Source organism: Pelodiscus sinensis, chromosome 3 (genome assembly GCF_052426305.1).
Source record: "Pelodiscus sinensis isolate ZL-2025 chromosome 3, ASM5242630v1, whole genome shotgun sequence".
NCBI classification, from domain to species: domain Eukaryota; kingdom Metazoa; phylum Chordata; order Testudines; family Trionychidae; genus Pelodiscus; species Pelodiscus sinensis.
Window position 1 is genome coordinate 81,059,876 of NC_143054.1, and position 13,738 is coordinate 81,073,613.

A 13,738-nucleotide genomic window follows, 5' to 3' on the forward strand; every position below is an offset into this window, starting at 1 on the left:
GAACTAGCTAGATTGATTCGTGGAGGTTAGGTCCTTCAATGGCTACCAGCCAGGATGGGTAGGAATGGTGTCCCTAGCCTCTGTTTCTCTGGAGGTGGGTGACAGGAGAGGGATCACGTGAGGATTACCTGTTGCGATCCCTCCCTCTGGGGCATCTGGTATTGGCCACTGTTGGCAGACAGGATAATGAGTTAGATGGACCTTTGGTCTGACCCAGTATGGCCGTTCTTATGTTCTTAACATGAGCTTCTGGGCTAAAGGTGTTTAGTTGTTTCATGTCCAGAATGGGGTGTCAAACCTCATTTAGTTTAGGGATGCAGAAAAGCATCTCCTTATATACCACACTTTCATTTCAGTGAGCCTTGAAAAACTGAATGAGAGGCTGAGGAGGGTCTATAACTAGATGGCACAGCCCACCTCCATGATTTCCAGGATCCAGGTGTATGTAATGAGGGTGCTTCCACACCCCAAAGCAAGGAAACAAAATAATTGCTGATCAGAAGAGACATAACTGGAATTTCTCTCAGAATTTCATGCCACTCCCAACCAAGAAGGTAAATATACAGTAATTACTTGTTTAACACATGTCCGCTTAACACGTTTTCACAATAGCACTATTTTTTTAAGGAACGTTTTTTGAATAACACGACCGTTCCCAAAATAACACAAAAATAATCAAGTGGTGGACTACTTCATGCAGCGGTAGAAGTTGGTGACAACAGTGGTAATATGCATGAGCAGATGAATACATGTGGTCACAGCGCTCCTCCACTCACTCACGTGTTTATCTTTGTGTTTTAACAAACCACAGCGACTTGTGTTGCTAGAGATCTTGTGTTGCTAGATATCTAATGTTGACATTGATGACCGAGCACCAACAAAAATTACAACAAAAAATTAACTTTGCCACCACAACCTGAAATGCAACCCCACTTTGAGAACCGCGGCCATAAAGATATTCCTATGTAAGCTGTTAAACTGATAAATAAGAATCTTAGTAGTCCATTTTAAATCAAAATAAGTGTGAACTAGTATTTATGTTGCTGCTCATGCAGATGTTCAAAACTGAATCTCTTCAGATGCAGATTTCCAGATTAAATAAGTGCATACATCAAAACCTGCACTGTAACTATGCATCTCAATAAAAACACAAACTTACTATTCCTTTCAACAAGTACAACATTGCAATAATTTTCAATGGAGAGAGAGAATTAGTCACAGAAAGTTTCTCGGTCTGAGGAAAAAGTCTGGGTTTGGGTCTGACACCAAAACCTCAAACCAATGGCCTTTATTCTTCCTTTCACTAAATTAAAAGGTTAAAATAAGTGGCAGAATGTGTGTATGAGGAGAGAAATCTGGCCATTTCCTCAGCATAAGTATTTAAACTATAAGTAAATTGAATACATTTTCTCCAAGCCAAGAAGGAAACCTATACCTAATTATTTTGGAGGTCATGCTGTGGTCATGCTGCTTCAGAGAAAAGAAACAAACAAGGGTTTTTTGTTTCTCAGTGCAAAACACATCAGTTGCTCTAGGAAAGTGACTAAGTAGAGGAAGAGAAGAAATAAAGCAAAAAATGATAAAGTTGATCATGAAACCCACAACCCTCCCAAAAAAGTTCTTGAGACATCAGCAAGGTGACCTCTGCTTCCAAAACACTGATATATGATGACTGTACAAATCTCTTATGTACTCCCCTATGGACATCAATACTTTGCCAAACTGCAGTTTTTTTAATACCCCATCTGTTTATGACACGGTTCTTTCTACACCAAAAAAAAATCCATATTTTTACCCAATGGAGTGCCCCTTATTCCCTGTGGCAGCTGAATCCCTTTTGCTCTGGAGGCTTACAATACAGCTTTAAATCATCTTCCGACTGATGCTTCTAAATCTCACCACTACATCTAGGGTAGAAAGAAACTAAAAGAGCAGATTATTTTTTCAAGGCTGTGTTGTCTGAAAATATACTTTAGTTATCCTCACGTCTCAGTTCTGGAGGAAAGAGCATTTTTTCCTTGAAATCTGTGGGAAAACTTGTATTTGTTCCATGACTGAAGTCAGAAGAAATTCATACCAGTATTTTATTTTTAGCAATATCATTGTCAGGAATTTTCTTACCAATATTCCTAAAGATAGCAAAATGCCATTTTGATGAATAAGAAAAAGAGAAATGTTGTAATAATCACCAGCTCAAAAAAAAAGTTTAGTATGCATCAGTCTATTATGTGTCTAGTATGCAAGTCTATTCAAATTTGTGGTTGCACAAGTACTGAACTGCAAAATGTGTCATATTTGTTCTTTTAAGTGAAATGGCTGAAGATGGAGAAATAATTCTATTTTATCCATCTCAGTTGTATTCAAACTTGCTGCTTCACTCTTTAAAATGCTGACTTTTAAACTTAATTGTTATTCATCTCCCAAATGTCAGAACTTCAGCTATCTTCAAAATAAACTCTAATCAAATCTTTGGTATACAACTAGAGGGTTGTTCCACATCCAGAATATTCTGAACAACAAACTCTGAAGACCTCCATCTAAACCACAATGGGACCAGATTGCTGACATGTAAGATGAAAAAGGCAGTAAAGACTATTTTAAACTAAAGCCAGGAAGAAAGATGACAGGGGAAGGTCAATACATGGTTCAGACAGACATCCCTTGGGATTAAGTTGCTGAAGGGGGAACTCAGTAGCCCAGTAAAGACAGAAAATAAGTTGGCAAAGTACACATAGGAGGTACAGAGGAACAATCAACTGTAAAATAAGTCCTATTTAAATTGAACACATGAAAGCAAGCAACCAAATACTGACAAGCATGGGTGGAGGATATAACAGGTCAGGAAAATGTTGCTGCTGACCTGTTGCCAGATAATGGGACTGCAGTGGCCCCTGCTTCCTGGAGAACCCAACCACCTCCTTCGCTCCATCACCCACCCCTAAAGGTCCCGGCTGCTCCCTGCATCCTTCCTCCTCGGGATGGGGAAGAGTGAAGAACAACGTGGGGAGCCAATTAACTGAGGAAGCCTGGCTGCATGCAGAGGGGGCTGACAGTTCAGCGGAGGGAAGGGAGGTTTCAGGGCAGGAGGAGCTGGTGCTCAGAAAGGCTGCTGGCTCAGCCTGGCACCAGGGCCAGCCCAGTGCTCAGTGGGACCAGAAGCTAGGTCTGGTGCTGGGAGGACTGAGGGTTCAGAGGGGCTGGTGACAGCTCAGCCTGCTGTGGCTGCAGTGAGAGGGCCAGAGCTCCTCTGGAAGTGGGGGGGGTGTCTTAGGGCAGCTGTGGCCAACTCGCGGCTCACAAGCCACATGCAGCTCTTCCCCCCCTTAAAGTGTGGCTCACGAAGCATCCCCCGTGGCTCGTGAAGCAGCCCCTGAACCTCTGGAAATGGCTTCCAGTCCCCCGAGCTCACTGGGGAGCCATCCTCCTGTGTGGTGAAGCAAAATGGTGCCGGTCAATAGGAGCCTGATGTGGCCAAAAAGCCAACCTGAGGTTTTTCTAAAGGGACAGTGTCTTTTTTTTTTTGGCTCAACTAAACATGGCTGGGGCTCCCCCCCCCCCAGCTCTTTGCGCTATAGCCACAACTATTTTGGCTCTTTGCCTATAATGGGTTAGCACCCCTGCCTTAGGGCTTTTCCTTTTGTGTGTGTGGGGGGGGGGGGAAGGAGGGGAATTCAAGGCTCCAGTACACAGGGGGAGGACCTTGGGTGGAAGGGATGGGGCTGGCAGGCTAGCCTCCCTAAAGCAGGAGTTCACCCACCACCCATGACTGACAAGTAGCACAAGTAGGGTTCATACAAAACACTAAGTCTAAATATGCAGTTTTATTATAGCCAAGTTGGCCCCAGGATATCAGACTGAAAAGGTAAGAGAAGTAATATCTTTTACTGAACCAACTGCTGTTGGTGAAAACCTTCTTTCAAGGTTACACAGAGCTCTTCTTTGGCTCTGTGTAATTTACCTGTGCATGAATACTTTTCACAGTGTGATCACTTTATTTCTGACCTATCATTCTTTTTAGGTGACAATTGAAGGAACTATCCCAGAATACGTCAACAGAGGAGATTTGGGAACAAATTGATAAATCAAACAGTAATAAATCACCAGAATCTGATGGTATTCACCTAAGAGTTTTGAAGGAAAGTACAGAAGATAGTGTTTAAATCAGCTTCTATTCCAAATGTCTGGCAGACAGCTAATATAATGCTGATTTTCAAAAATGTCCCAGGAGCGACCCTGACAATTACAGGCCAGTAATCTTAACTTCAGTACCAGGCAAATTGGTTTAAAATATGGTAAAGAACAAAATTATGAGACACATAAATGGACATAATATGTTGGAGAAGAGTTGAACATGGCTTTTTGTAAAGGAATATCACTCCTCAGAAGTCTATTAGAATTGAGCGAGTCAACAAGCATGTGCACAAGGGTGACCTAGTAGATATAATGTACTTTCAGAAAGCCTTTGACAAGGTCCCTTAAGCAAAGTAAGGAGTCATAGGATAAGAGGGGAAGATCTATTGAGATAAGTAATTGGTTAAAAAAAAACAAGAAATGAAGGGTAGGAAAAAATTATCAATATTTACACTAAAGAGAGGTAAACAGAGGCACCTCCCAAGGATCTCTAGAGGAACTTGAGCTATTCAACATATTCATTAATGACCTGAAAAATGAGTGAGCAGAGAGGTGGCAAAGTTTGCAGACTATTCAAAATTACTGTTAAGTTCAAAGTTGACTGTGAAGACTTACAAAAGGGATCTGACAAAACTGGATAACTGGGTGACAAACTGACAGATGAAATTAAATATTGGTATGTACAAAAGCAATGCATATTAAAAAAAATATTCCAATATGCTTACACAATGATGGGATCTAAATTAGCTGTATCTCTTCGGAAAGATCTTGGGAAGAGTAAGGGAGAGTAAGTTTTTCTGTTTCAGCTACCTTAGCCATCATCTTCCCTAAGGTTTCTCAGTGTTTTCCAACCTCAATTTTTACAGAGTCCAGCAACAGTATGCCATGCCATCTTAGCCACAGTTTTACTAAAGAATTTATGAGAAAACGTACTGGAGATGAATAAGTCATCCAGTGAATCATCTAAAATAAAACAAAAGCCACAACTGTATTTACTACAGAATGAAAAGGTGTCTGTAATGGTTATGTCCTTTTTCTAGGTTGTCTTAAGGTCATGAACCAAGCTAGCACAGTTCAAAAAAAGAAAAAACAAGACTATGATGCTGACATATCTCCATGTCAGCATAGAGACCACATTAAACAGAGAAATATTAATAGAGTTTAAAACTAATGTAGTAGAAATGCTGAGATGAAAAAAGGCTCACTGCTGTCAGAAGACTGTCTCTCTCTCTCTCATATCAGAAAACAGCTGTTATTCCCTCAAAGGCAGAAATTCCAGCAGCATAGTCATAAGGTAGGTACTTTTAATTGTAATTGGATAGTACAGCAACTACCTATAATCTCCACAGTGGATACCTTAATTTAATAGCGACAGGCACTATTTTAGCTGTTAAACCTCCTCAGAGTATACAAAATTACCATACATATTATGAATAAGTCAGTGGCCTCTTCAATTCCTGACCGTGAGTTTCTATTATCACATTATACTGTACGTTTGAACAGTTTATTTTTGTGTGAGGATACTAGAGTACAAAAAGCTAGAGGCATAAATCATATATTTGTAAGCACATGACAACACAGTCAGCATTCAAAGATATTAGATCAAGCAAGTTCACCTCTTTTACAATGATGCGTTAGGCATTGCATACCAATTTCATTACCTTAAATATTTTAACCCTAAATGCATAGTAATTTTCAGCTTAAAAAACACCTAATGGCCAAATTCTGCCTTCAGATATGTAATTCCTAGTTTTAATAGGAATCCTACTGACATCACTAGGAGTTGCACAGATAAATCCAAGGGCAAAATTTGTGTTCAAAATTATGTAATTGTTGTATTATGCTCTTATTATTAGAGATCTGCAACAGATGTTTTCTTTCATTGTAAGTATTAAAACAAAATGGAAAAGTAGTTATAAGACAACTTTCTGTACATAGGAGACCACAGAGTATGACAAGACTATAGCACATTTTCAGATATCAAAACAAGAGTAAGTTACCATTATCCTGACATAGAGCACATTAGTGGCCTTTTTATAGTGGCAACTAGAGTCTATTTTATGCTATATTCTTTCTACAAATCTGACATTTTAGTGAAAGCAAATACGGGAATAAACCTTCAAATTTACATTCTTAAGTTTAGCATGTGGTTGTGTTGCTCAAAAAGCAAGACATACATTATCTACTGCATAACAAAATATAAGATTATTTTTATATCCACTTACTGCAATCTCTCTACAGGCCGACATCGATATCCCTGTACCTTCAATTTGCTTCAGTGCATACTCCTTTTCATCTTTTCTGTACACAAAACAAAAATAAGGAATATTTTATAGCTCTCATTTATATTCTTTAAACTGATAAATGCAAGCACATTATATTGATTTTTGTCTTCTTAGATCAAGACACTGAAAACACTAACTTCTTTCTGCTGTAATTAATTAATTAAGGAAGATCAAAAGGAATTAGACCATCTTTAACCACTGTCACAATCAAAACTAAAAAACTGAACATTTTTATAAGGAAAAGCAGTCAATCTACAGTACGTCTCTTGAAAACATATGCATACAAACAAAAGATGTCTGCCAGAGTCTCTCAAGGAGATATAGGAACAAACCAAATGGCTCAAATCCCAATAAAATTTTAATAGTCTACTTCTAAATTAAAACCTTTAATACATCACTGAAATAATATTAAACTCACAATGCAAATTTTTAAAAGACAGTTTTCCTCATTATACTGCAACAGATCTAGCAAACTCTTTGTTAGGTCCTCATCCCTGACGGTTTCAAATTTTATATACTCTGTATGGTTCAATGCTAAAACCTAGAATCAGAGCTCTTCCCATTGAATAGATCATCATGTATTTAAAAGAGCATTTAAACTGTGGCTCCCCTAGGCTGGAAATGGCGAACCTGAGTCAATGGGAACCATAAGGCTCCATGGCTACAGAGACTTCAGATAAACAAACTGGAGCGGTCCACTACCTTTCTTAAAGCGGGCCACTGATTTAAACCACCATAATATAGGTACTTGATCAAAGGGTTGGCTAGTAAAAGTAGAGAACAACTAGAAGGTCAAAATTGAAGATACAGCAGTCTCACCAAGTCCCACTCATGCATCAACTTAATCTATTTACTGTCTGAATTTAAGGTTACAATTAGCTTCCATAATGTTTTTTGCACTCCTGTATCTTTGATTCAAAATTTGTTCAGCTTGAAAGCTGTCAGATCTCTTCTTTTAAAAAGGAGAATTTGAAAAGTTACTGAGATTGGAAACTGAGTTTTATCTAACTTGGTCTCACCCTAACTCAGAAGTGGATTGATTACTACTCCACCTTCAAACCAACTATCTTGATGCATCTACAGACTTGCATGCTACTTAGGATTGAAAATACATTGTAACAAAACCAGAGTTCTTGATTTTCATGGTAGGTAACTTGGAGGCAACCCTGCTCTATTTATTTCAACAACCGAGTCTGGTTCACTTGGTTTGTTTATTTTTGCCATTGCCTTCAGCAGAAGGAAGATTAAGCATCTCAAAATATAAATCTCTCTTTTACTGGGAAATTTAGAAATAACAAAAGTCTTTCTGTAGATGAAAGCTAACACTTTCCTTTATTTTAAGCAATAAAGGCCCAGTTCAATAATTTTTGCAATTATTGTACTGGGGTTCTAATTTAGTTTACTATGGAAACACAGCAGCCTCTTCATATAAGGGATGTAATTTTAATACCATTTCAAAGACTTCACTCTCCATCAGTATTATAACTGCAAAATAACTTTCATTATTTCTGCAGTTTTAAATTGACTCACCAAGAACTAGAATGTTTTTTGAAATCTAAGTACTTTGTGAGAAAAAAAAAAATCTGAAGTTGTAATCTCAAAGTTTAATATTTATGTCCTTTAAATCAAATCAAACATTACAAAGTTTGAAAACACAATTAACTTTTGACTTGGGACTTGGCATGTAATTTATTTTGCTGTTATTTTTTTTTAAATATAAATAATATATATATAAACAAACACACACACACATACACCATGGATTCTGTAATTTCCACTCCAACTCATCTGATGAAGTGGGTTTTACCCACAAAAGCTCATGACCTAATAAATGTGTTAGTCTCTAAAGGTGCCACGGGACTGGTCATTGTTTTTCAAGTTACAAACTAACACAGCTATCCCTCAGACTTTTTGCCCATATAACAGACATTCCATTCCTGTCAAATATTATGAAATGTATATATCTCCACAATCTTAACTCACACAAAATACTATTTTTTATAAATTTCAAAATATAAACTTTTCTTAAGAAAAATTATATCTGTACCGACTAATGCTATGTTCAGCTTGATATACAAATCCATATTCATAGTTTTATCACAAACTCGTGTTACACGTCTAACAGAAACAGCAGTTTCGAGATCTTCACCAAAATACTGGCAACTGACAAATTTTAGCTATTATTTCCTGTGTAACAGTATCCCTTCAAAGAAAACTAAAAGAACGAAAGCCATTTAAAAACCCAAAATTCCATGAGTTAGTTAAGAGTGTTGCACTGTAATAAAACACATGGTTTTATATACTAGATAAGAAATCTTATGCTGGCCATGCAAACATTCTTATGTCCCTATATAGCCATTTCCATGCTTTTAAATGTGGAGGTTCATTTAATGAAAACAACATGTCAACAAACTGCTTGATCTTTAGTGACCTAATTTTTTTTCTTAAAAATTACTTAATAGGGTTACCAGATGGTTTAACGAAAAATACCAACCCTCCCCCCCCAAAAAAAAAACTGGGAAAAAATTCTATCAAGGAAAAATAAAGGAGGAGACCAAAGTTGTCAAGGGGAAAAAAGCCCCTTTAAGACAGCCACCATATTGGGCACCATTTTTAAAACCCTGTAGCTCCCAGCTCCAACCCAGTAACCACAGGGAAGCGGCGGGCCAGGCGGGGGGGGGCGGCGGCAGGGAGCGGGGGCCATTTTGGAGGGGGCAGCACAGGAGCAGCTTCATGAGCCGCACTTTTGCAGGGCAAGAGCCACATGAGGGCAATGGCTGGTGTTGAGGGAGGCATCACGTGGCCAGCTCCCGGGTCTCTGCTGGTCACATGGACCAGAGCAGCGTGCGCTCCACTCCCACTCCATCCCGGCGCCCCCCCTAGCGTGGCACCCAGCAAGTGCCCCTTCTTGCCCCCACCTTCGCTATGCCTCTGCTGCGCTTCTCACCCCCACCAGATGTGGCAGAGGAAAATTGTCCCCACCGGACTTCTGTCTGTTGGAAACAGGAAATATCAGACATTTCACATGTCCGGTATTTCCTGTTTTTCTTTACCAGATGGAGCCTGCAAATACCAGACTGTCCGGGTGAATACCAGACACCTGGCAACCCTATTACTTAAATATTTGAATGTGTGTTGCTAGAGCATACACAGAAGCAGTTCTAATGGACTATGTAATATTAAGAGTCAAATACATTGGTATCCCTGTAGTATGAATATCCACAAAGGTGTTGTGAGATCTATGAGGAACAATATGAGTGAAGTTTTTAGTGAAAGAGAGGAGCAAGAATGTTCTTAATTCACTCCACAAATCTAAAGAGTAATGCAAAAGGCCCTTATTCTGTAGTTCTGCGGTTTTTCAACAATCCAAGACATGACAACATATTCATATATAGACATTTAACTATTGATGATAAACCCCTTAGCTGTAGGGTTACCAGGTGTCTGGTTTTGAACCAGACAGTCCAGTATTTGAGCTTTTTGTTCGGGAAACAAATTGAGAAAATATAAATGTCCGGTATTTTCTAAATAAGATGTAATGTAGATCATGATGTAATGTCAAGTGTGTCTAGTATTTTTGTTGAAACCATTTTTGTTGTAACCCTACTTAGCTGCATGGGTGGTAGTTATTGTACGTAGGCTGTGCCTCTCCAAACAAACTAGCATGGCTGCACCTATGCTTTACCCCCAGGCCAGGTCCCCTCCTCCAGTTCTCATCACTCCGCCCTGATTCAGGCCTCCCGCAAGGATTCAGGGGTGGTTGGTGTTATGGCTGTGCTGCCTGCTTGGCACTCAGACAATGCCACCCAGTCCCTCAGACAAAGTACTGCAGTCACGCCCCCAGTGCTTTGAGTCTGGGAGTGCTGTAGAGCTCTGCCTACCAGTCTGGGCCTGGTGGGAATTAGGAGTGCTGCAGCCCTACTTCCCAGAGCACCGAGACTGGAGGCACTCTGGCTTTGCCCCCTAGCTGGACAGTGCTGGAACTAGGGTCTGCACTGGCAGTGCTTGGGGGCCCTGAGGAGTGGGGGGAGAGGGGAGCAGAAAGAGAGTGGAGGGACCAAGGGTTAGCCTCCTCCAACAGCCAGGTCACAAGCCCGTGATTAAATAGTTATAGCACAATTCCATTAAAGATGTTCTATAAACTAAGCTTTGTTTTAAAGTGTCTGCTCTTGCAGCCTACTAGACATTTACATTTATGAAGTTTTAAAATTCTCATATTCAAGACTATGGGGATTAAGAAGCTTCTGGTTCCAAGGGTGTTATCAACCTTATTTTATGAAAACATAAAAGCATTATAACAAGCTGAACTACATGAGACTTGTATCCTGCCTTGAAACTTTCCTGGCTCTAGTCTTTGCATGCTGTCATGGGGAGCATCCAGATGCAAAAAAGTGATCGATAGGAGGCTCTTTCTACTGTAAAATGCCATAGCAGGTGTAGTGTCCAAGTTGACCTCACAACTTGAAGTTTCTGACCATCACTAGGCAAAATCTAGTTCTGTATGTTTTCAAGGTCAATAGTTCTTAATTTGCATGGTAGACACAGTACTCCTTGCAGAAAAGCAAAATACAACTTTATGCTTTCCTCTTGGTGCCATTTTCACTTTGCATTTTCCTCTTACAAGTCCAAAACCAAGTTACTTTCAAAATGTGCACCTCAGAAGAACACACGACTTAAAATCTTTAACACATTTCAGAGCATTGTAGAACTATTTTAGAACACAATACTATAAGCATTAGAAAGCATACTAAAAATAAGTTGACAAAAACCTTGCAGAGACCGGGCCAAAACCATGGTGTCCATAACAGAAATCAGGGAGACCTGACAACTAGTCCATTCCTGTAATCTTTGTTACTGCTTTATCTATACTATTCAGAGTGTTTCAGATAAATCATAATGGTTTCAGTTTGATTTCAAGTGGGCTTAATTTGGGTATCATTAAATACAGTTCAGCCTGTATAACAAGAACAACATTAACTATCTGTATCAAGGGACTGCTCTGGAGGGTTGTTCTACCAAAGCACACTCTAGCAGTCACTGTTCACTAGCAAGGACAGTGGCTCTCTAACTTATTTGAGCATACATCCCTTCTTTTCATCTGTAATAGTCTATGCCCACTCCTCAGCCACGCAAGTTCATACAGTCACCAAGTTCTGATGACAGAGAAGAGAACAGCAGTTGATAGCTGGGTATCCAGCTCTGAAGGCAATGCCACTTTCAGCAGCAGCAGAGAAGTATGGGTGGCAATACCAGGCCATGGCACACTTATTTCTCCATTGTTGCTGGCGTTGATGCTGCCTTCAGAGTTGAGCACACAACCAGCAGCTAAAACTCTCCAGCTGCCCATCTCTAAAGGCAGAGAGGCTTCTGCCTTCTCCACCTCCTCCCTCCCACCCCAAAAACACATTCCACAGTGTGTCTAGTTTGAGAACTTCAGAACTAAAGAATACTTAAGTAACTGCATGGTACATTAAAGACTATCGTTGTGCACCTATCATCACATTAGCAGTTACAATTTAAAAGATCTCCAACTCACTCCTAAACAAAATCACATTGCTGAAATAATGGCTTTGTGTGTTAAACTAGAATGAGTGGGAAGCTAACGTCCAGGGTCTTTCAATGAGACTGCTCTACTGTCGGTTTGTGACATTGTTTGCCCCAGTATCACAAGAAGAAATTCAGAACATAATTATAAAGTCTTTTTTATTTTCAGTAAATCAAAACCAAGACTCTGGTAACCTAGCACAATCTTTCAAGCACAAGCATAATATGCTTCATGCATGAAACACTGCTGAGGCAAGTAGCAAGTTTAAAATTGGCTCCCAAACAGTCTCATGAAATGCACATGGTGATAGCTCAATATGGAAATAAGGAGCACCAATAATGGTGATGAGATATGCACCTAATTCAGCTACTTTTTGGACACAAGAGCAGCCCTTGATCCAACAGGACTCCTATATTTTAAACTTGAGCATCACAAGGCAAATAAGAGCATATATTCAGTCTCTCTGTATTTTCCCCCAAACTGAACTCAATCTTACCCAAGAAGTACATCAGCCAGTTTGCACTTATCCACACTAAGGGTACATCTAGACTACGTTTTACTTTCGAAAAAAAGATATGCAAATTCAGCAGGAATTTGCATATCTTCTTCCGATCACTTTTTCGAAAGAGGGGGTTTTTTTCCTGAAAAAGCAAGCAGTTTAGATGCGGTTCTTTCAGAAAAAAACCTTTTTTCGAAAGAGCCTTCTTCCTCAAAAATTGAGGTTTACAGGTTCTTTTGGGGAAAAAAGCCCCTTTTTCTTGAAAGAACCGCATCTAGACTGCTTGCTTTTTCTAAAAAAAATCTTTTAAAAAAGCAATCGGAAGAAGATATGCAAATTCCCGCCAAATACATATATCTTCTTTCTAAAGTAAAACTTAGTCTAGACATACCCTTATACTTTCAGGGTTCCCAAGAGGTACAGGATGAACCACTACAGATGACTTACAGCAAGGTTTCTCTGTGCCCACTCACTCAAAACTATTCTGGGCTCCACAAGTCCTGCTCTTTCCCTCTGCAGGTTAGCAATGCTTGCATCTCAGCCCTCAAACTCCCTGAATCCATAGAGCAGAGCAGACAACCTGTGGCTAAATCTAGTGAGATAATTAGCCTCACAAGTTCTGTTCTGGGGCCAGAGCACAGGGCCCTCCTATCAATTCACTCCTCCTTGTGACATTCAAGTGCCCAATCCCTCAATTTCTGGGCACCTGTAATGCACAAAGATAGATAGCCTGTGTGGAAACAGTGCCCTAAGTTCAGTAGCTTCACCTTAATTGAGCATTCTCCATTGTATGCAGCACTTACCCACATTTGTCAGAAGCTGGGAATGAGTGACAGGGAAAGGATCACTTGATTACCTGTTCTGTTCATTCCTTCTGGCGCACTGTTGGAGGGCAGGATACTGGGCTAGATGGACCTTTGGTCTGACCCAGTATGTCTATTCTTATGTCCTTACATACATAGCAAAGGCAAAACAGAAATTTGTTTGTCAAAGCTGCAGAAAAAAATTCAAACAGAAGTAAACAAACGACCCTCTTTAATCTGGCAAACAGCATATGCTGGATTAAAGAATTTACTGAGCCAGGGAGGGTGCTGCAGGGTCTGGGCATGAGAGGGTTTGGGGCTAGGAAGCTTACCTGGCCCCCTACTTTCAATGGCACACATGGCTCCATGCCTCATACCGCTCCTGGGCACTGCTGGAAAAACCTCAGGGGAAGCATGTCACTGCACTACCATTCACCCCAGCTGTGTGGGAGGAGATGCGACAGTGTGCAGAGCT

At 40.0% G+C, this 13,738-nt stretch overlaps 1 protein-coding gene across 2 annotated transcripts in view; it reads right to left on the bottom strand.

Annotated features, from left to right (window-relative positions):
- The window catches only part of CDK19 (cyclin dependent kinase 19), a 185,587-nt gene that overhangs the window by 133,757 nt on the left and 38,092 nt on the right, over positions 1–13,738 (bottom strand). For both annotated transcript variants that reach the window (XM_075923110.2, XM_075923111.2), the window contains one exon: positions 6,357–6,432. In XM_075923110.2, the coding sequence (XP_075779225.1) occupies positions 6,357–6,432 (76 nt within the window). The remainder of the gene's footprint in view (positions 1–6,356; positions 6,433–13,738) is intronic.